The sequence below is a fragment of the Pseudorca crassidens genome, chromosome 12 (genome assembly GCF_039906515.1).
Source record: "Pseudorca crassidens isolate mPseCra1 chromosome 12, mPseCra1.hap1, whole genome shotgun sequence".
NCBI lineage: Eukaryota > Metazoa > Chordata > Mammalia > Artiodactyla > Delphinidae > Pseudorca > Pseudorca crassidens.
Window position 1 is genome coordinate 90,056,912 of NC_090307.1, and position 21,181 is coordinate 90,078,092.

Here is a 21,181-nt window from a genome sequence, read left to right on the forward strand (position 1 = left end):
CTCGGCCCGTGAGCCATGGCCGCTGAGCCTGCGCGTCCGGAGCCTGTGCTCCGCAACGGGAGAGGCCACAACAGTGAGAGGGCCGCGTACCACAAAAAAAAAAAGAAAAAAAAAACAACAAAATAAAAACATTCTAAAAACTGTAAAGATGGAAAAGGAAACTTTTGTTTCCCTATTGTTTGGACTCCATGAGGAAGAAACGCCTGAAAGAAGGACGAAACTTCAGGGGATCTGTATTGCTGTATAAAGTCTTTAATTATTTTTGGCTGATGTGAACGATGGTCTTTTAAACCTTAGCTATTTAAATGTGATTGGGGCTGTGTTTTCAGGTGTCTGGACCTCCATGGGTGGCTTTCCTTGAGCCTTGTCTCGCCAGATCAAGATGTTTTGCTCTCATCTACTTCTGTTCCATGAGTGGGTCTCTTGCTTTGTTTCGTGTGTGTGTGTGTGTGTGTGTGTGTGTGTGTGTTTTCACACAAAGCTAGTTTATTTGTGCTGATTACCAGATTCCATTATCTTGTGCATAATACTTTTTAGAATTGTTTTGCCGGGGTTCATTCCAGTAGTAGAAAGATTCCCATCTGACCTTCAGCCACGTTCCCCTCTTAGCGGACTGATCAGAATGACTACAATGACAGCTTTCAGCACAGCTGGCTGAATTCCAAAAAGTAATTAAGAGAATGGAATTGGATGCCAGAGGATGACTCATGCACAAGGAGGTGACCAGATGGACGGGGTCAACACACAGGTCAGGGCACACATTCAGGCCTCCTGGCGTTTTTCATAACTTTCAACCCCAGTTGTCCAAGGGTTTCACGCATACAGATAACCCTCCTTTGACTCAGGGCTTGTTTAGATATGTGGAGTTCGGCCACCATCCCCGCCTCTGCTGCTTTGACCATGAGCAACTCACGAGAGCATGACCTAGGAGTTGGGGAGGTGGCCCGTCACCATCTCTTCAGTGCCTACCATGGCAGCCTCTGCAGTGAAAAAAGAAAAACTGGTAGGGAGAAGATTGCTGTCAAAAGTCAATATATTTTGAGAATACTTGAATTTCGGTTATATTTATCTTGTGCTGTTTCTGCCTTCTTCTGCCATAAATAACTGAGGGTGTTCTGTATTTAGTTGAAAATGCTATTCCTAATGACTTTTTTTTTTTTTTTTTGGCAGTACGCGGGCCTCTCACCGTTGTGGCCTCTCCCGTTGCGGAGCACAGGCTCCAGACGCGCAGGCTCAGCGGCCATGGCCCACGGGCCCAGCCGCTCCGCGGCATGTGGGATCTTCCTGGACCGGGGCACGAACCCGTGTCCCCTGCATCGGCAGGCGGACTCTCAACCATTGCGCCACTAATGACTTTTTAAAACTATTTATATGGAGGACCAAGCAGCCACGTGCTCTGTGCTTAAAAGAAAGAGGGAGGCCTCCATCAGGCCCACTAACCGGCAGACGGGACCATCATTGGCCGGGACCTGTGGCGGCTGGCACTGCCGTGGGGAAACCTCCGGCCCACGTGATCCACCCGATCAGCCCGTCCAGCAGTCACCGGGTTTCCTAAAATCTAAAGACAAAACAACAACACGGTCATGAGGCTTGCCAGCCGCGGGAAGGAAAGAATTGTCAGCCAAATCAGTTCAACTTAGAAGCAGAAGCTCTAAAGGCAACTAAACTTAGCTTTTAACTGAAAGGTTAGCTGAATAACCTGAAAGAGGAAAAAGGGCTCACCCCAGGCACCCCGTCGTCTACAGCACACGGGTAGGGGCGAGAGAGCGTCCCTCGGGAGGCACCTTTCTGTTGCTGCTACTGCCGCTGACGCCAAATCTTTTGAACCACAGTGGGAGTGGCTCACAGACGACTCGTCACACCTTCAGCCCCTCTTTCCTAGTCTCAGCACAGCCCCTCCAGAGACCACAAAAGCGGGGGAAACACTGCGTTTCCAGATGTCCCGCCTGGGCAAAGTTGCATGTGAGGTTACCGAAAACTCAAAGACAGAAGTTTCTGTGTGTAATCAGCTTGGAAGCTCATGGCAACGTCTTGGCCCTAATGCAAAGACACCAATCCCATTCCAGGGCTAACCTGAACGGCCCTCCTTTACGGGTAAGTCGGCCTCTGATTCACACTACAGGTTTGCATCGCATCATGTATGAGAATCAAAGCAAAGCCTCCAGCTCACTGGTAATTTGAGTCAGGAAGTTTTCAGGGACACAGGGAAGGAACCGGGGTTGGGAGTGACGGAAATTAGTCTGTTACAGGCGGGGAACAGGGAGCGAGCTGCAGTTTGCTGGTGTCAGTGGGCTGTGGATCGGCGCCCTCTAGTGGACATATCACAAACTGCACCGGCTCAGACCCAGGGCCTGGAGCCCCGGGATGTCTCACCTGTGTTTTCATGGAAAAGTTCAGCATGACAGGAGCAACTGTTCTGAAAAGAGGACACAATATAGAGATGAATGAAGCCTTGAAGGAATCCCTACTCTTGAAAACCACTCACAAGCCTGGAAGACAAGGCAGGGGGATGGGTCTAGAGCTGATGATGGAAAAGTCATTCTGAAAACTGGTCACAGGAAAGAAACCGGGGGAAAAAAAGAAAAAGAAAACCTTTGCAAACAGATGCAAAAACGGATCTCTTCAATCATTGTTCCCTATTTTTTTTCAGTTATAGGTGAAGGCCAAAACCAACCACAACCAAAAACCAAAACCACAACGAGAGAAAAACTTTCAGTAATACCAGTAAGTCATAAGTAAGTCCCCACAGTTCGCTTTGCAAAGTATGTGTTGCCAAACTTTTGGAGAATCGTAGTTCAGCTAACCCTTAATTAAAATTTAGATTCAGTTGTCCTTTAATTAAAGCAGCCACACTCATCACTGATTTGGGGGTAGGCGGTCATCATTCTAAAGCAAAGTAAAGAAATCATCAGCGTGCTCCAGACTGGGAAGCTGCATAGATCAAAGATGCATGGAAAATGCAAGAGAGCCAGCAGAGAGCGTGCCCGGGATGGACACCAAAATAAAAGAAGGTGAAAAAATGAAAACGGATTGGTTTGGCAAGCGGATGTGAGTGGGAGGTTTACTTCACACACCAAAGGACCGTCTGCAACCCGGGGAGGAGGCTGGGCGTGTCGGGCACTGGCCCTACTGTCGGACATTTTTATGCTTTTCTTCCAGACATCCCGGAAGTCCTCCTGGCCCGCGGGCTCGCCCCAGCTGCACTTGCTGGGGGTGGACCGCTCCGGGCTCGGGCGGGCCTCACTGCTGCTGACGACATGGCCGGGCTCCGCTGGCTCCCCGACATCTTCTTCGATGCTGCTCTGCCGGGTCAGCGTCCGGTGCCGGGCCAGCAGGGGCCTCAGGCTCCTCCTACAGGGACAGTGCCCGGGGCCGGGGCTGCACTGGGCAGCGGGGCTTCTGAAACTAAACCGTATCTCCTCCTCTTCGCTCCCACAGTCCAGGCCGCTGTCCGGGCTCCTGGTGGCCGAGCGGCTGAACCGACAGCCTCTGTCTTCGAACACGAGGTCCTCGGCCTGGGGGCCCCTGGGTCTGGCAGGGACCCGGGAGCCAAGCGGGGCCTCGTGCCCCTTGCAGGGCCTGGCGGGCTTGGGCTCTCTGGCCAGCCGGGTCCGGGCCCTGAAGCCCTGCTTGTACAAGAGCTCACAGGGCTCTCCATCCTCCTCGGCTACTTCAGGGATACTGAAAAGCTTCTTACTGTGCTGGGTCTGCTGGGGACACTCGGGCAGCTCCAAGAAAGCACGTTCAGTGGTCCTATTCTTAGAGCACTCCTTAAGGGGGTGGTGTGTTAGAACAGGTGCCGGGAGTCAGTGTGTGATCAGATATGAAGTGGGGCAGAGGGAAGGAAAGAAAATACAGACAGAATTAGTCTCCGAGGCCATGAGGGACAGAAAGCATGCTTGTAGTCGTGGCGGGAGGGGAGCGGAGGGGAGGGCGGATGGCATGCTCTGGCCAGGGCTCTGGAATGAGAACAGAATGGGTTAGACGGATGGGGCCGGAGCAGGGTGGGGTGGGCAGAGCACACGCAGAGCGGCCTGACACCCTCAGGACCAGCCATGCAGCCCCAACAAGGGAAGAGTGGCAGCTGGGCCGCGGGTGCAGGGAGGATGGTGGCAGGAGGCCTCACGCTGACCGAGGCGCTAGGATCTGTGACACGGCTACACCCAGAGGCAGGGACGTCTGAGTCCGCTGGCTGCACCTTCAGAAACTCGGAAGGCAGCTGCCGTGGGCCGCCGGCAACTGGAGATGATTCACAAAACGGGGACCCCAACCCGGCCACGCCACTGGACTCCGCACGTCCCTCTAAGCTCTCAGCACCTTCTGAAATCCATCCTCATGCGCAGTAACCTACGGCCTCTCTCCCTGGCTCAGATCTCAGGCTGTGAACGCGGGGACCTTGGAACCGGGCGCCCCAAAGTCACGGCTCTGGGGACGGTCTTGCTCTGTCCGTATCTGCAAAGGCTGCCTGTCTCTCCGCCAGACCCCGGACCTCGAGGCCCCCAGCGAGGAGCCGCGTCCCCGCCAGTATGGTGGCTGGCCCACTCAGAGGGGCCTAATGGACATCGAGGGGCGGACACCCCACGGCCACCGTCCCAGATGTCGGTGTCTCTCCGGATTTGCCCTCAGCCCCCTCCTCTGGTCCCGCTGAACCGGCCCGCTGGGCGCCCCTCCCGGGACACTCCAGCGACTCCACGAAACCGTAAGCCCACCGTCTGCCCTGCCACGGGCCTCCAGGGGTGCACGTTAAAGACGCCTCCGCGGGGGAGCACCGGATTTGCTTCCCTGCCCCCAGCCCACCGGCCTGTGCGCCCCTCGCGCACGGGGACCTAGCGGGGTCGACTCAGGGCCGCGTCTGCCGCAGGTCTGGAGCCCACGAGGGCCAGGCGAGGAGGGCGTGGCACACGCTTCGCTCATTTGCTCACAAGCGCCCCACGGAGGCCGTCTACTCCGGGGAACACGGAGGTGGAGAGGGAGAGCGAGGAAGCAGCGACCCAGCCCCGGGCGCCAAGCGGGGCGCACGTGAGCCAACAGGGCTGCCACGTGGGAAGGTGAGCCCGCGGGCCGGATCCCCAAGCTAAGTCTTGGAATTTCTGAAAAGAAACTAGGAGTCCGGATCGCTGAACTTGCCCTCTAGGCCTTCTCCCCGGGAGCCATGGTGACCTTTGGTTTCTCTGCTAACGCGGCGCAGGAAGTACCATCCCAGAAGCGTCATGGGGGAGGGGAGGGGAGGGGAGGGGAAGCAGATGCGCTTCGCCGGCCCAGCTCGTGGGGAAGCATGGGGAGCGGGTCAGGCTGGACCGCGGGCAGCTTGGGACCTTCCTCCAACAAGAAAGGTCACGGTGAATCCTGCTGGACGGCGGCCCAGGGCGGGGAGGAGGGGGGCCGGTGGGGGGAGTAGGAGCTGCAGCCGTGCGGGGTTTGCACAGGCATCTGCAGGTTCTCCAGCGACAGCTTCTCCGGGGCCCTGCGGGGGGCCTCTGCGGGGAGCTCGTCAGGCAGCCTGGTCTATGCAAGCGGGCACTGAGCGGGCAGTCAGATCTGGGTGTTGCCTTCCGTCCAACATTCAAAATGCGTGCCTCTGTGTTCCCAGAGGAAGGCCGGGGTCGGGCGGGGTTTTTCTCTCCGAGGCCTTTTTCACGTGAAAACCCCACAGCGGCCGACCAGCTCTCCAGCCCTTTGTGTGTCTCCCGCGCTGGGCTGGGAGCAGCTGCAGGTCGGAGGTCATGTCCATCCTCATACCCCAGCCTGGCGGAGGGCCTGGCGCACAGGGGCGACCAGCTCGTGCCGAGTGAACAGATGCTCAGCTGGAACGGGCAGCGGCAGCAGCAGGACGGCTCCTGGTGCGTCCTGGGGCCTAGAGCGCGATCTTGGTCAAGGTGACCCCGCGTCAAACCCTTGGCTGACGGCTACGCCAGAGGCAGAAGCAGAGGATGCCGGGGCCCCTGGTGGGAGGTGTCTGAGAAGGGGCTGGTGTGTAGACCCCGCTGTCCTCCAGGAGGGAGGACCCTCCTCTGACAGCCCCTCTCCCTGGCCCTCCTGCGGTCCAGCAGCGTCCACCTCGGTTGAGAATCTTTGCGCGACTCGCTCCCAGTCTCCAGTCTGCCTCGGAGGCGGACTCGCGCCCTCCCAGGCCCTGCCCGTCTGCGGATGGCCACGGAAGCCAGGGCGTTGGCAGGGTGGGAATCTTCTTTGTTCTATTCTTTCCGATTCAGTTCTTGATGCAGAGGTGGGTGCCCCTGGGGGTGCCCAGTGGATTCTCCCAGACTCCTTCACCCAGAATTTGGGGAAAGAGGAGGGACAGGAGACCCCGAGCGCAGACTCAACAGTGAGCGAAGCCCGTGCGAACCTGTGGACTCTGCTTGCAGGACCAGGTGCTGCCTCTGGAGCCGGCCTCGTGGCCTGGCAAAGGGACAGGGATGGGGCGGCTGTGGGGACGGCGGGGAGGGGCCTGGCGCCCCGGCACTGACCTTGAGGGCACTGCGGGCCGCGCCGCCGGGCCGCCTCCGGGCCGCGTCCTCCAGCTGCATCTCCGAGCACAGTTCTTCCTCGTCTTCCTCCATGATGTCCGAGAGGTCGGACCCCCGGCTGCTCTCCGTGTGGTACTCGTCTCCATGGCAACAGTGTGGCTGGGCAGGAGAAGGGGATGCAGATGGAGGGGCAGCTCCAGCACGCGGGAGTACCTGGGGCCCCTCCTGGCTGGCCTCCCCTGCTCTGCCCACTTCTGAGCTCAGAGTCATGTCTGGGTGTCTGGGTGAGGTGCTCACCCCAGAGGTGAGGGAAACACAGTCCCCAAGCCTGCGGCAAGCTGGGATGGCAGACAGAGGACCAGCCCAGGCCTCCCAACTCTAAATCCAGACGGGCCCAGGCAGAGACCCCTTGGGCTCTTGGCAGGACAGAATGCCAGGGGGCTCACAAGACACACAGGAAAACATCGCTTTTCTGGGTACCGTCAGCCTCTCCAACTTAGTGGCTGGACAAAGGCTCAAGCGACAGGTCGTAAACTCAGGTGGCAGCATGACTCGAGGCCCCCCGTGAGCGTGTAGGTTGCATCTAGGGGCAGGGAGCAGAGAGTGCTGGGTGGCAGGGGTGCAAATGCACCATTAAGGGCGCCTAAGAGTTTTAAGAAAACCATGCAGTCTGAAATTCACACACGTGCACACACTGGGTTGTCAAAGAACAGCCCGGTCCGGGCGGGGTGGGACCCCCCACTGTGTGGTGTGCCCACTCTGTGCCCAGTTTGGTCACTGACACCAGAGAAGGCCCGCTGCTGGGGGTGCTTGGGGAGGAGTCTGGGGACGGCGGAAAAGGGTCAACAGAAAAGCAAGGAAAAGTAGCTTGCTAACATGTAAACTGAACCACTAGCAGCCCTGATGGGGTCTGGGGATTTGGGGGCTGGTCCAATTCAGCGGTCCCGTCCCCACCCTCAAAGCAAGCGCCCATTATTCAGCGTCTCGAGTATTTGCAGCAACTCAAACTGCACACCCTACGAGCTCAGACTTATGAGCCCCAAACATGCATAAAGCTGTTTTGTTTCTGCTGGATGGTGTCCATTAAGAGCAATTTCTTTATTCTCCTGGTGGGCGACCAGACAAGTGCCTTTAATAGCATCTCGAGACATGCTTATTAAAAATACCCCAGTTTCAATCACTCCTCTAGATAAAGACATGTCAGCACCTGAGTGGCACTAAGTTCCTGGCCCGCTGATGGGAAGGCAGCGTGAGTGCCCAGGCTGGGGGTCCCGACCCAGCTGAGCCCTCAGAGAAGTGGCCCAGATGCTCTCAGCCTGAGAAGTCTGTGTGTCAGCATTTGAGCTGCTCCAGCCCTAATTCTTTCTATCAGGCACTGCAGAGAAGACGTAAAGGTGAACTGATTTTAAATGAATAAACAAAGATCAGGTTGGTTTGAAAGAGGTCTCCCCAAGGCAAATGGGAAGGAACTCTCCTCGAGAACACAATCTCACTGGATTCAAACCCAATGATGAGTTAGTAATAAACCCGTGGGATGGAAGGGGGTGTCTGCTGTTTGCCAAATACATCATGGATAAGCCATTCATAGGACTCCTATTCCTCTCTTCTGCCCAGTGAGATGTCACGGGGAGTCTTGATGGAGCTTCTGGAAAAGATTTTTCTACCAGTTAAAAGAGATGTGCCTGAGAAGAAAGCCCCCCTCCTTTTTCCCTTCCCTCCCTCCCTCCCTCCCTCCCTTCATTCCTTCCTTCCTTCCTTCCTTCTTGGGGTGCTGTCATATGAAAGTGTGACGACTGGCGCAATGGCAGCCACCTTGTAACCATGAGAGAAAGGCTAAAAGAATGGAAGATTCAGAACCTAGAGCCAGGACACCACTGAGCAGCTGAATCAACCTTGCAGCCTCCTACCTGAGACTTCCTGCGATGTGGGAGAACGAAATGTCTTTGTTATCTTAGTCATTATTAGTTGGGCATTCTATTTCTTGTGTTTAAATGAATGCAGATAGAATTACTTTAATCTTTTAGATAAAGAACCTGATGGTTGGAGAAGCTGAGTCACTTGCCTCCTACTAGCAGTGACAGATCCAGGAAATGAGTCCAAGTCTGTGAGATTCCAAGGCCTCTTCCTGGCTAGGTTGTGACACTGCCTTGCTGCAGAGCTGTGTGCTGAGGGGGCTGGAGGATCTGACATCTGAGGGGTCTTCAAGCTCTGACATCTCAAGATCTCAGGACTCTCCAGGCCCCACTCTTCCTGTTGCCCAGACTTAGGTCTTGACACCATTAAAGAACATTCCCATTAGAATATGCATAATCAGAAATTGGAGACCAAACCCACATTGGATGGATTTGTCACTTGTGAGCCCGGTCTGGGACAAGAAGCCCTGACATTTTTGTCCCTCCAAGGGTGGGATGCTGACCGTTTAATTTCTGAATCTCCCATGATGCTTAGCACTTAGCAGACACTCATCACACATCTGCCTGATGAACGAAAGTAAAGAAACGAACGGTAGGTTTTGCCTAAACTGAGACCAGGCGGTTACCTGGAGACTCACCTGAAACACAAAATCAGCCCATGAATGGATACTCATACAGGGCAGTCAGGGAGGGCAAAAACCTCACATTCTGACTTTTGAAACTGTCCCCCAGTGAGGTCACAAATACGCAGGCACTGTGCAATCTAAACTTTCCAATGGACTGTGACTGTTGTCACCAGGGCCTTGGGGCCATGCACCCAGGAGCTGCACTCACCGGCTTGCCTAGCTCCGAGCCTTTCAGAAACTCGTCCACCGACGCGCCCCTCCTCTTGGCGTCGGGGGACTCGTAGCTGTCTTCCTCGTCCGAGTTTGCGTACTGCCCACTGCTCCTGTCCAGGAAGACGCTCCTTTTCTCTAGCTTGGAAGAGAAGAGGGGAGGTGTCAGGGCAGAGGACGCCTGGCCCTGGGGATGGGCACAGGGGCAGGCGGCTTCCAGGCCCGACAGGGCTCCATCCTTTCCTCTAGCCTCCTCGGAGCCACTGTGTGAAGGGACTTGGGGTGAGTGACCCGCACAGGCTGGCGGGAGTTTTCTGATGCTGCCCTGGGTGCCCGCCGCCCCTCCCATGCCCACCAGAACTAGCTCCTGCCTTTGCAGGAGGTAACGCGTGGGTGCTGAGGAAAGGCTCCTCTCCCTCTGTTTGCCACCCTGGCCCGGCTGTTAACGTGACCAGTTAACCTTTTCTTGAATATGGAAGCTCAGAGGTTTGCTTTCTCTCCACACCTTCTAAAAGGGGAAGGCAGGCCGGGGAGAGGTGGGGAGGTGGCGGCTGTCCCAGGCATTCCTGGGCCCAGCCTCTGGCTCCAGCCTGCTCTCGGGGGTCCTGTCTGGGAGCTCAGGGTGGTGGGATGCGTGGCTGCTACCTGAGAGGGCGAGGGGGGGGCGGTGTGCAGAGCTCCCCCCCCAGCCCCTTCCTACACCAAAGCACCTGGGCTTCTGCTTTGCGGGAAATCAGGGCGGAGTGCCAGGGTGCCCGTAATAAAGGTGCACATTCTGCGGCATTTCGTTTAGTCAAGGGTACAAACTGCTGTGTAACTATTAACAAATCGGGAGATTCCACAGAAAGCCTGGATTTCCAGTTTCTCAACAGGCACTGAAGTGCTGTCACGGTACCTCTTACCCCTCCCGGTTGCCTGGCCGTGGCCCACCCACCTCAGCTCTGACCTCTAGGGGTCTGGCCTCTCCTCAAGTTCCTGACCCGGCCTCCAGCCCGGAGGGAGCCTGGCCCGGGCCCGGGGATGCCCAGGAAGTGAGGGTCTCCCGGCACCGACATGGATGTCTCCACCTGCATCTCAGAGAAGGCACTGCCAGGGGCTGCCGTCCAGGAGAGACCCCCATGGGCTGGCTGGGCAGAGCTGAGAAGACCACTGACCACCACTGTCCCCTCTGCCAGGGCCCTGACCTCGGGCTTGCAGCAGACAAGCTGGGCGCCCTGGTAGACAAGCGCACCCAAGGGAGAAAGATGGGGGTTTGGCCCAGGCAGGGAGGGGCCCGCGGCCTAGCCCAGGTCCACACCCTCCTCTCCAGCATCACTTCACGGCTGCTTCTTACAATGTCTCGGCTCATTGCACATTTCCTCTGGGCAGTGGCCACACGGCCATGCGAGTACTCATCCCCACGGTCCAGGCGATTTCTAGCAATAGGCATGCAAACATACTTACGTGCGTGTACTTCTACGTGTAGGTGTCTATGTATACATACGTGCATATAAATGCGTGCGTGCATGTACACACACGTACGTACATGTCTAGCCATGTGTACACACACACACAGGCACACAGCCACATGCGCAAACACACACACACACAGCTAGAAGTCTGAAGCGAGCCAGCCAGGAGGTGACCCTCGTTTAGGAAGATGTGCCCCAAGCCCACTCCCAGGCGGCACCTCTCAGATCCCCGGACACAGGCCAGAGCCTGGTTAGCGGGCTGTTAGCTCGTCTGCTAAGCCAGGCTGGTGGATGACCCTTTCCTCTGGTTATCTGGGTCTGTATCTACGCAATGAAAACACACGTTGATTCCGACAGGCTCAGGCCTGGAATGCCCTGGAATGCAGCCCTAGGGGAAAACTGGCGGATGAACACGGCATCCTTCTCCCCACGTCAACGCCGCCACTCTGGGTGCTGAGAGTTCGGGGCGCGTCTCCCCGCCGACTCGGGGTGCCGTGGAAGGTCCCATCCCCGCTGGGCTGCAGGGACGGACCGCACGGCACGGGCAGCCGTACCGGCGAGGAAACGCCCAGCCTTACCCTGCTGCTCTCGGCCACCCTCTGCGCGGCTTCCCGGGCCATGGCCTTGGCGACGGAGGTGGAGACCGGGGCGCCCTGCGGCTGCGGAAGGATGCGGCTGGGCGAGGGCGACCGCCGCCCCGGGCCCGAGCCCTGCAGGCCGGGCGGCTCCAGCAGGTGCCCGTGGGCCGGAGCAGGCGCCCGGCCGAGCTCCCAGGCCTCATGCGCCGCGGCGTGCGGACCCAGGTGTTCATCTTTGGTATCGGGGGCTCCAGCATTTGCTAATGGCTTCGGTGTGGGAGCAGTTCTCAGGTGGGGGGCAGGAGGCACCAGGAGGTCGGGGGGGATGGCAGCGGTGGCAGAGTCTACGGACTCGCCCTGGGCGGAGAGGGTCCGCACGGTCACACCCTTGGCTTCGAGGCTCCGCAGCCGCACCAGCTCCACGGCCGTGCTGTCCGCCGTGGGAGAGATGATCTCAGCCACCTGCGCGCAGGGAGAGCGGGGTCAGGGGTCAGGGGTCAGGGGTCGCCCGGGCGCCTCTCCAGCAGCCAGGGCCCTGGGCCCCGCCTACATCCCCCTCAAACCACACCCCCCGGCCCGGAAACCTCGCTAGGCGGCAGCCCCGCCTCCCGCCCGCCGCTGGAGGCCTGCGGGCGCCGCTGAGCACACCCTCTTCTTCCGCGTCCACAGCCAATCCGGGAGCAGCCGCGGGGGCGTAGAGCAATCAGAATGCCGGGCGTGTTACTGCCAAAGCGTGGCCCCGGGGCAGTGCCGGCAGAGGCCAAAACGGGCTTCCGGCCGTGGGGGACACGTGACTGCGGCCCCTCCGGGCCCTGCCTGCGGGGCTTCTGTGGGGAGCTGGGAGGAGAGAGGGCCGTGCAGCGGCCGCTCTCACGGGGCGAGCTGGGACACCGCCCCGCGTCTGATGCAGCAGCCCTGGCCCTGGGGCTGCGGGGAACACGGTGGGGAGCGGGGAGCAGGCAGAAGCTTGCTCCAGCCCCGCCTCCCAAGGGCAGCCGTGTCTGTCTCCTGTGCCCGGACCGGCTGGGGCTTGAGACTGCGGGCTCCCCTACAGCGGGCATTAACGCTTCCCTGCAGCGTTTCCGGGGCATCTGGACTACCGTCTCGCCAAGAATCGTTTTGGTGGAATCTACTGAGTGGGCCCTGATATCGTGGGGCTCGAAAGATGTGAATTTTTGGTACCCAGGGGAGAACAAGAAAGGTCCGGGGCAGGACAGGTAGTCACTGCGGGAGGAGAGCAGAGAGCACTCTGGGCAGGAGGACGGCGCAAAAAGGATGGAATTCTCCGTGTCCTGCAGCCGAGCCCGGGATGGCGGCGCAGGGGGTGCTTAAGTAGCTGCTGGTGGGTCTTGGGGGCTGAGGAGAGAGGGAGAGTCGCGCGTCACTGAGCGGAGAGTGCTGGGGTCTCTGGGGCGAGCACTGCCCCCGCAAGGACTCACCCTCTGTCCTTTGGCATACACGCCGTAGCCGGTGACGTTGGCTCCATTGGACAGCCCCGTGGCCGTCAGCGCGGGCGGCTTCCAGGAGACCTGGACAGTGGCTGGGGTGGCTGCGGCCTGGACGGCAATGTCCTGGGGAGGGGCGGGAGGACCTGGGGGACAGAGCAGAGGGGCTTTCAGGACGCGGCCCTCTGGTAGAAGAGCTGCTACCACGCCCGGCTGGGGGCGCCCGGAAACGAGATCTTCTGTCAAAGCCTCCAGGGGTCGCGGGCAAAACATGAAGCGTGAAAGCAGGGCAGGGGGGTGAGGAGGTGGCAGCTACCGGACACGCGCGGTGCCCTCCTGGAACCCCGCTCACGGGTGCCCCGTCCCCAGGGGAGCCCGTGACCCGGGCCAGGCCAGCCGGCCACGAGGACCCAGCGTTTGGCAGAGGAAAGAAATCCCTGCCGCCTCTCCATCCTCTTCCGCGCCCCTCCTCCCTCCGCCTTCCCTCTGTCCCTCCGTCTCTCTCTTCATCAGACTTGGGGGCAGTGAGCTGGACCGCACATCCCCCATCTCACCGCCTTGCGGGACAGGACAGAACCAGAAGCTGGAGATGAAGCCACCCGGCCCTGGACACCGGCTCTGCACACACACTGCCCGGCTGACCAGCTGGGCCGCTTCCTTTGCCCCCGAACCGTTTGAATCGCGCTCACCATGGAAGTCTTGAGTAGCTACTTCAACCAACAAGGAGGCCAGGGTCATGTCGCTGGTCCTTCCAGGTGGCCCTTGGGGACAGCAGGACCACCTGTCTGCCCTGTAACCCACAGGCAGCTCCTTTCCCCCCGGGTCTGTCTGGTGCAAAACCCCCATAACTAGCGTTCTATTTGGAAAGGAACGTGTAGCTTTCCGGAAGAAGGTATGAGCTTCATCCTCCAAGACGCGGCTCCGGCCCGTGGATTTCTGGGGGGGGGGGCAGTGGCTGTTTGCTGAGGATTTTCTCTGTGCAGCTCATTCTGCTACTCACTTTGGACTCTTTACATCACTTGATCCGCACAACAGTCCTGTGAATTCAGCGCATCCTTGTTTTGCAAATGAGGAAGGTAAGGTTCGAGGGAAGCTGCTGGGCTATTGTGTGTTGGAAGCGCCGGCGGCGTGCAGCTCAGTGCAGCTCATGAGAAGGGCTGATGCAAGCCACCCTCAACACACTGCAATATGGGGCTTCTGAACTTCCCTACAACCGGCTTCACAAGTTAAATTCTACCGGGACGGTCCATTCAAACATGACAGATGGGTTATTCTTTTTTTTTTTTTTAATAAACATGCTTTTTTAATTTTTATGTTGGGGGTAGGAGTTTATCAATTAATTAATTAATTTCTGCTGTGCTGGATCTTCGTTTCTGTGCGAGGGCTTTCTCTAGTTGTGGCAAGTGGGGGCCACTCTTCATCGCGGTGCGCGGGCCTCTCACGATCGCGGCCTCTCTTGTTGCGGAGCACAGGCTCCAGACGCGCAGGCTCAGTAGTTGTGGCTCACGGGCCTAGCTGCTCTGCAGCATGTGGGATCCTCCCAGACCAGGGCTTGAACCCGTGTCCCCTGCATTAGCAGGCAGATTCTCAACGACTGCGCCACCAGGGAAGCCCCGGGTTATTCTTCTTAAGGGCGAAGGTCAAGAACTGAAACTGGCTTGGGAGTTTGCTGGGTGCCCACTTCTACCACAAGACCAATGACAGCGGAGGGCCGGGGTTTTGTGGGTGGGGAAGACTTGTGTAGCTGTGACCTGCCAGCTCCAGCCCATCCCTCCAGTGGCTGAGAGGTGAGGGGGTCGCACTGACGTCCATCACGTGGGGACACCTGGTCCAGCCACGTGTCCGATGACACGCTCACGCTGAACGAGGTTCAGGGGCTGCCCTCCCCACGCCTCTCACTTGTGACATTTCCACAGTCCAAATCCTCCTCTGCCTGGACAGGCAAAGGCACTAGTCTGCTGTGGACTGCATGTTTGCGTCCCCCCAAATTCGTATCTTGCAATCCTAACCCCCAAGGGGATGGTGCTTGGAGGAGGGGCCCGTGGGAGGTGGTCAGGTCATGAGGGGGGAGCCCCCATGAGCGGGATTCGTGCCCTTATCAACAAGGCCCCAGAGAGCTCCCTCACCCCGTCCTCCAGGTGAGGACACAGTGTCTTCACCGTCTAGGAGGCAGGAAGTGGGCCTTGCCAGACACTGGGTCTGCCCACGCCTTATCTCGGACTTCCAGCCTCCAGGACTGTGAGAAATAAGCGTGTTCATAGGCCACTCAGTTTACGGCATTTCGTTACATCAGCCCGAGCTGACTAAGACAGCCAGGAATTGGGCGTGAACCTATGGGAACAGGCCCTCCCTGGGCTCAGCATCTTCTCCTGGTCCCTCTCCATCTCGACCTGAGCTTCTCCACAAAGACTCTCCCGGCTGTCCCAACGTATGTGCTCTTGCCTCTCCTCGGAGGCCCTGGGGTCTCTGGGTTTGGTGTCTCTGGTTTCTTCACCCCCCAGCACTGACCACAAGACTTCACACCAGGAACCAATGAAAAGCTCAAGTCCTCACTCGCCCAATATCCACGATCTGACATCCCGATAGGCAGGCAGGAAACCCAGCATCACCTTACAAGATGAATGAACTGACCCTTCATAAATGAGTTCCTACTCAGACCTGCTTCCTCCTCGAAGTAGTGTCTGTCCCCCCTGCCCCTGACCTTGCTGCTTTGTAGGTCAGACTCTAGTTGATGATGGAGTTCAAAAAGACGGGAGAGCACCATGGAATTAAAAGCAAATCCAGTTAGACGGAGATGGAAGGCTTTCGGCAGTTAGTAGAAATGATCCTGGAGAACCACTGGATTATTTGTCAACCTGCTGACAAATGAGGTTGGGCAGAGCTGGATTAATTAATCACAGAAGACAAATCCGAGGAGAGTGACAGGCATTCTGAGGGAATTCTGTGAACATCACAGGACTAAAATAAGCCCTCGAGGTATCAGAATATGCCCTCACACATCTTTGCAGACACAACCTTTGCGCCAGGAAGGCTGCTCTTCCCCAGGTGTCCGGGCTCCCATCCTGCGCACAGCTGCCTTCCTCGGAAGGGCTGCCCTGTACGCGAGCCCCAGGCGAGATCAGCATGACGGAACCTCGTGGAGATGGCGGTGACGGCTGCCCCGTGGATAAATCAGAGGATGTCCATCTCAACCCATGTCCTTACAGTTTCCTGGGAGAGAGTGGGGGGGGGGGGATGGGAGAGGGGTGCATTCCTCCTCCTGTTACAGCTGGGAGTGCAGGGAAGGAAGCCAAGATAGCGTCCACAATGGAACTTCATGTCTTCGCAGATTCACCCGTATGTGTGAGATATATACGCGTATGTGTATGTATAGCAAAAGCAGACATGAGAAGAGAGAACAATTCTGCGAGCGCTGTGGGCACCCCCTCCATGTTCCTCTCTGTGAGCGCACGGCCAGGAGTGGGTGACACGGGGGAGACGGAACCCTCCAATGGCCCAGGGTGCTCTCATTTCCTCCGGTTTTCTGTAGGATGAGCCTCTTACAGACGCAAGCGTTAAATATTTCCGACAACACGGCCCCTGAACAGAATCCAAGCTTTCTCTTTCCCTCTCACACACACACAGGCGTGCGTGGGTGTATTCCGTGGTCCCCGGCTGATGGAAGGATGCTCCGGGACGGCGCCGGCTGTCGGCAGCGGCTCCCCTTCCGCTCCCCCCGCCCCTCCCCTTGCACAGGGCGACATCCCGGCGTCCCCTCCCTTGGGGACTACCTCCTCCCCGACCCCCCACCCCGGGAGGACAGCTCACCTGCCGGCAGCGTGGAGAACTCCACGAAGGCCTCCTTCCTCTCCCTCTGCTCCAGGGGCAGTTGCCAGGGCACCTGGTGGGGCTTGGCCAGGACCTTCACTTTGTAAGCCGCGTTGGGCCTGAGGTTGCAGAACTGGTACTTGTAGCTGGCGGCCCGGACGACGTCCAGCTCCTGCTCGTTGAGGAAGATGACATGGCTGTAGTTGCTGTTGGTGGGCATCCAGGAGAGCTGGGCGGAGACCTGCGTGATGTTGTCCACACGCAGGTGGGACGGTGCCACCACCACGTCCTTGCCCACCAGCAGCGTGCAGCGCAGCCCGTCCGAGCTGCCCCGGCTGGTGGCGCACTGCACGGAGATGCGGTAGGTGCAGGCTGCCGTGTCCAGCTTCTCCACCAGGGCCTTGGTCCTGCCGCCCAGCGCCAGGCTCAGGCGCGTCTCTGCGTCCACCAGCACATTGTAGGTGCCCACAGTCCCCCAGCCCGGGGGCACCGCCGGGGGCTCCCAGCCCACAATGACACTTTTGGCAAGTTGTTTGATGAGGGTGATTTTCCGAGGGTAAGGCACGATGTCTTCTCCGATGTCATCGATGTTCGTGTCCAGCGTCCCCGCCCCGTGGTCGGAGGGGCCGGAGTCCGTGTGCGTCGGGGAGTGGAGGTCCAGGATGCGCTCCCCGTCCGAGCCGACGCCGGCATGGTTGATGAAGTTCTGATCCTGGTCTTTCCCCAGAGTGCTTGCCAGTCGAGACTCGTCCTGGACAAAATCCACGAAGTTGGAGGGCACCAGGCCCCTCTGCCCGTCCAGGAGCTCGCCTGTGGGGTACGAGGACAGGGTTACCGCCCAACTGTCCCATGGGGGCCCGAGGGCCTGCAGTGGAGTCTGCGCCTCCCCGCAAGGGGACTGCTGTACGGAAAGCAGCAGGGTCACAGTGGATTCCTCAGCCCTTTACAGGAATCACTCCAGCATCACCTCTTCGGGACCCCCGCCCCTGCGTCAGCACCCCGCAACCTGCCATCTGCCACCCCACCAGTGAGGCTGGCTTCCCCCCTAGCGCCCAGCACACCACGGCCAGCCACCCGCGTATGTGTGTCAACGCCCCCCTTCCAACGGGGACGAAGCTCTGGGAGGACAGGGAACTCTGTTCCCTGCTAGACCTACAGGCACACCTGGCACAGAGTAGGTGCTCAGTAAGGGTTTGTCAGAAGGACAAACAACATGCAAACTGCGTGGGTTTGGAGGCTAAAAAATTACACACCTTACTCTGATTCTTGATTAGGTGATCACACAAACAGGAATTAAAAGGTGAATTTCCTCCCCCCCCCCGCCCCTTGCAGAGCAATGTGTCTGTCTTGGCGAAATTCCCGACATGTGTCTGTTTGGTGAGAGACAATCAGTTTGGTCCCAGAACCACCTGGAGGCTGAGTGGCCCGAAGAACGCCACCAAACTAGCTCTCGTGGCTGCGGGCAGTCACAGCGGGGACCACTTTTTATTTCATGAAATAGATCTCGTGGCTGCGGGCAGTCACAACGGGGACCGCTTTTTATTTCATGAAATAGATCTCGTGGCTGCGGGCAGTCACGGCGGGGACCGCTTTTTATTTCATGAAATAGCTCTCGTGGCTGCGGGCAGTCACGGCGGGGACCGCTTTTTATTTCATGAAATAGATCTCGTGGCTGCGGGCAGTCACGGCGGGGACCGCTTTTTATTTCATGAAATAGATCTCGTGGCTGCGGGCAGTCACGGCGGGGACCGCTTTTTATTTCATGAAATAGCTCTCGTGGCTGCGGGCAGCCCCGGCGGGGACCACTTTATTTCATGAAATAGCTCTCGTGGCTGCGGGCAGTCACGGCGGGGACCGCTTTTTATTTCATGCAATAGCTCTCGTGGCTGCGGGCAGTCACGGCGGGGACCGCTTTTTATTTCATGAAATAGATCTCGTGGCTGCGGGCAGTCCCGGCGGGGACCGCTTTTTATTTCATGAAATAGCTCTCGTGGCTGCGGGCAGTCACGGCGGGGACCGTTTTTTATTTCATGAAATGGTCTAATTTCTTCGCGTTCTCTTTACTCGTGGGGCTCGGAAGCTGCTGAGAGCAGAGCCGTGGAAAACTGAGAAGCGCTCGGAGGAGCTTCAGAGATGACACCGTTTGGGTGATCTCGCGACACCAGCGGGAAAGGGCTGTTTCCCCTGGCGCGTCGCAGAAAGGGCTTGACTGGGGGTCCGGGGACCCGGGAGGCCGGGCAGCGTGGAACGAAGGGTGGGGTCTGCTCCCAGTAGACACACGCACACGTCAAGGGACGTGCGACGGGCCCGGGCGACAGGGATGCTGACCACTGAGTCAGTCCCGAGTCTCCCAGGATCAGTGAGGATCTGTTTCTGCTCCTGTCCCCAGGGGCCGGGTCTTGAGACGTCAGTCTTTGCCTCGAGGATGCTCGGAAAACAGCGTCATTTGACACAGGGAACGCCGAGAAGGAGGAGGGTGGGAGTGACAGCAAGTCCTGTGTACCAGGCCGCATCCTCAGACCCCACGTCTGCTTCCTCATTTATCGCCACAGCCGCCCCTTAAGGTGGCCACCGCGGCCGTCTGCATAGCGAGGGGAGGTGAGCTTGCCACTGTCACGTGGACAACGGAACGCTGAGCCCTGCCGCCTGCCTTCCATCCGGCCTCTGGAAAGTCTATGTGAGCACAGTGCCTGGCGCAAATACTCTAGAGAACTCCAGCAAGGGTTACCTGGCAGCCGCCTTGGGCACACAGTTCTCCCCTGGTGCGCACGTGGGTGACGGCAATGTGGATTTGTGCTAAGAGTTCAAGCAGCTTTGCCACCAGTTGTGGTGAAATTTCTCGGGAGGCCTACCCACAGCTGTGCCACTGTTTTTCCAGTAACTAATGGAAACCAAGAATTTCAATGACCCCAGGCTCTGGCACCTTCAGAAAAACAGCCCAGGCTGGGCTGCCGCTCACCGACCTCAGCGGAGGCCACCTGATCTCGGAGCCCATCGACCCCAGGACAAGAGTCAAGAGTGTGGCCATCAGCTCCAGGGAAACTCCAGGAGGTCACGCTAGTTTAGCAAGAAACAATTTTTTTCTGCTCAGAGGGACAGGAGGAAACCGAGACCCTTCTGTTAGGGCAATGGGAGAGTTTAGGGAACCGAGGAATCTGGATTTATGAAGCTCCTGGGGATGTCCCATGTTCATCCCCTAGCTACAAAAGTGACCAAGGTTATGAGTTTTGGGCAGAGGAATTCCCATTTCCTGATCTCACACTGCGCAAGGTGCAGGAAGTGGTCAGGCAGGACACGGGGCTGGACCACCCTAGGTTAACAACAGAGGCTGAAGGTCAATGGGATCGCTGTGAACCAGACGAGGTCCCCTGAAAGGGTCCCCGGCCCTGCCTCGGAGAAGGTGCTGGGCTGCAAGAGAGGCGGGGAGGAGAGACCCTCATCTGCCAGCCCCACGTATCTGCGGGAGCTCCTGGGAAGCTCTGTGAACGTGAACATGAGAAGGTATCCACCCCGTGTCAGAGGGCTGCTTGGGGCTAAAAATAGGAAACCCCACTCAATCAGACAAAAGGGGAACAAACACCTCGTAACTCCCGAGGGCAGGAGGGTCAGAGCAGAGGCTGGGGCGGCCGGGAGTGATGGGCGGCCCGGCCCTGGCCTGGCCTGTGTGCGCCACCTGCCCACCACGCTCTCACTGACCTTCATAGAAGCCATCCTCGTCCATGTCTCCATAGACGTAGAGGTACTTCCCCGCCGTGAGGGGCAGCTCAGCCTCTGGGTTCTCATTTGGCCCGTCAAAGGGGTTGTAACTAGAGAGAGAGAGAAAACCCATTCACTGATGCTCTGGATGGAGACCGACCCCAGCCCGTCCCTTGCAGAGCTCGGGGCCTCCTCCCTGCTGTCGCCAGGATATTTTAGACCCACGCGATGGTTCGGTGCTCGTGGATGGTCAATGCACTGAAAACTCAGGCCATCGGTAGCTCAACTCACACAGATTCCATGCTGAATGGTAGTTCTGGAAGCAAGCTCTACACTGAGTCCTTTGTATCAGATGACATTTAAATGACTCCAAATTATATTTTTAAATAAACTTCCAAATCAGCAAGCAAATAAAAAAGTAATTAATCCTATCACTGTTCAATATATATTATTGATCACAGGTAGAATCATATGACGTATATGCTTCAGTCACCTGCTTACTTTTTACACTTTGCAATATGACATGATTATGTTTCCCCTCATGAAATATTCTATCATATCCTTTTTGATGGCTGTATAATACTCCACTGAAGAGATCAACATACTTTATTTAACCAATTTCCTATGCTGGGCATTGATATTTCTTCAAACTTTTGGCTGATATAACCAGTGCTGCCTCCAATATCTTTACCAACATATGTTGCACACCTGCCCACTTTCTTCCTAAAGGTAAGTCCCTAGGTGGTGCGTTTGTTTGGTCAAAGACCTGCGCGTTTTAGAGGCTTAGGTGTGTGCAGCCAGAGCGTTCTAAAAATGGACATACATTTTATCTCCCCCCAGGACTGCAAAACGCCCACTTCTCGAATCCTCCAAATACTGGAATTAACATTTTTTTAAAGTCACGTCCAACTTGCAGATAAAACATGTGAGATGAATTTCTGATTTTCTAGTTAAAGGGTCAATTAATTTAAACTAACAGGAAAGGACT

The 21,181-nt window shown here is 57.6% G+C and overlaps 1 protein-coding gene across 13 annotated transcripts in view; it reads right to left on the reverse strand.

Annotated features, from left to right (window-relative positions):
* Nucleotides 1-21,181, reverse strand: part of RIMBP2 (RIMS binding protein 2) — a 279,316-nt gene that overhangs the window by 43,509 nt on the left and 214,626 nt on the right. For 10 of the 13 annotated variants that reach the window (XM_067701220.1, XM_067701224.1, XM_067701221.1 and 7 more), the window contains 8 exons: nt 20,194-20,303; nt 16,498-17,307; nt 12,685-12,836; nt 11,246-11,707; nt 9,215-9,358; nt 6,468-6,626; nt 3,075-3,770; nt 1,441-1,558 (listed from right to left, as the gene is read on the reverse strand). In XM_067701220.1, the coding sequence (XP_067557321.1) occupies nt 1,441-1,558; nt 3,075-3,770; nt 6,468-6,626; nt 9,215-9,358; nt 11,246-11,707; nt 12,685-12,836; nt 16,498-17,307; nt 20,194-20,303 (2,651 nt within the window). The remainder of the gene's footprint in view (nt 1-1,440; nt 1,559-3,074; nt 3,771-6,467; nt 6,627-9,214; nt 9,359-11,245; nt 11,708-12,684; nt 12,837-16,497; nt 17,308-20,193; nt 20,304-21,181) is intronic. The other 3 variants (XM_067701228.1, XM_067701226.1, XM_067701227.1) reach the window with 1 other exon arrangement.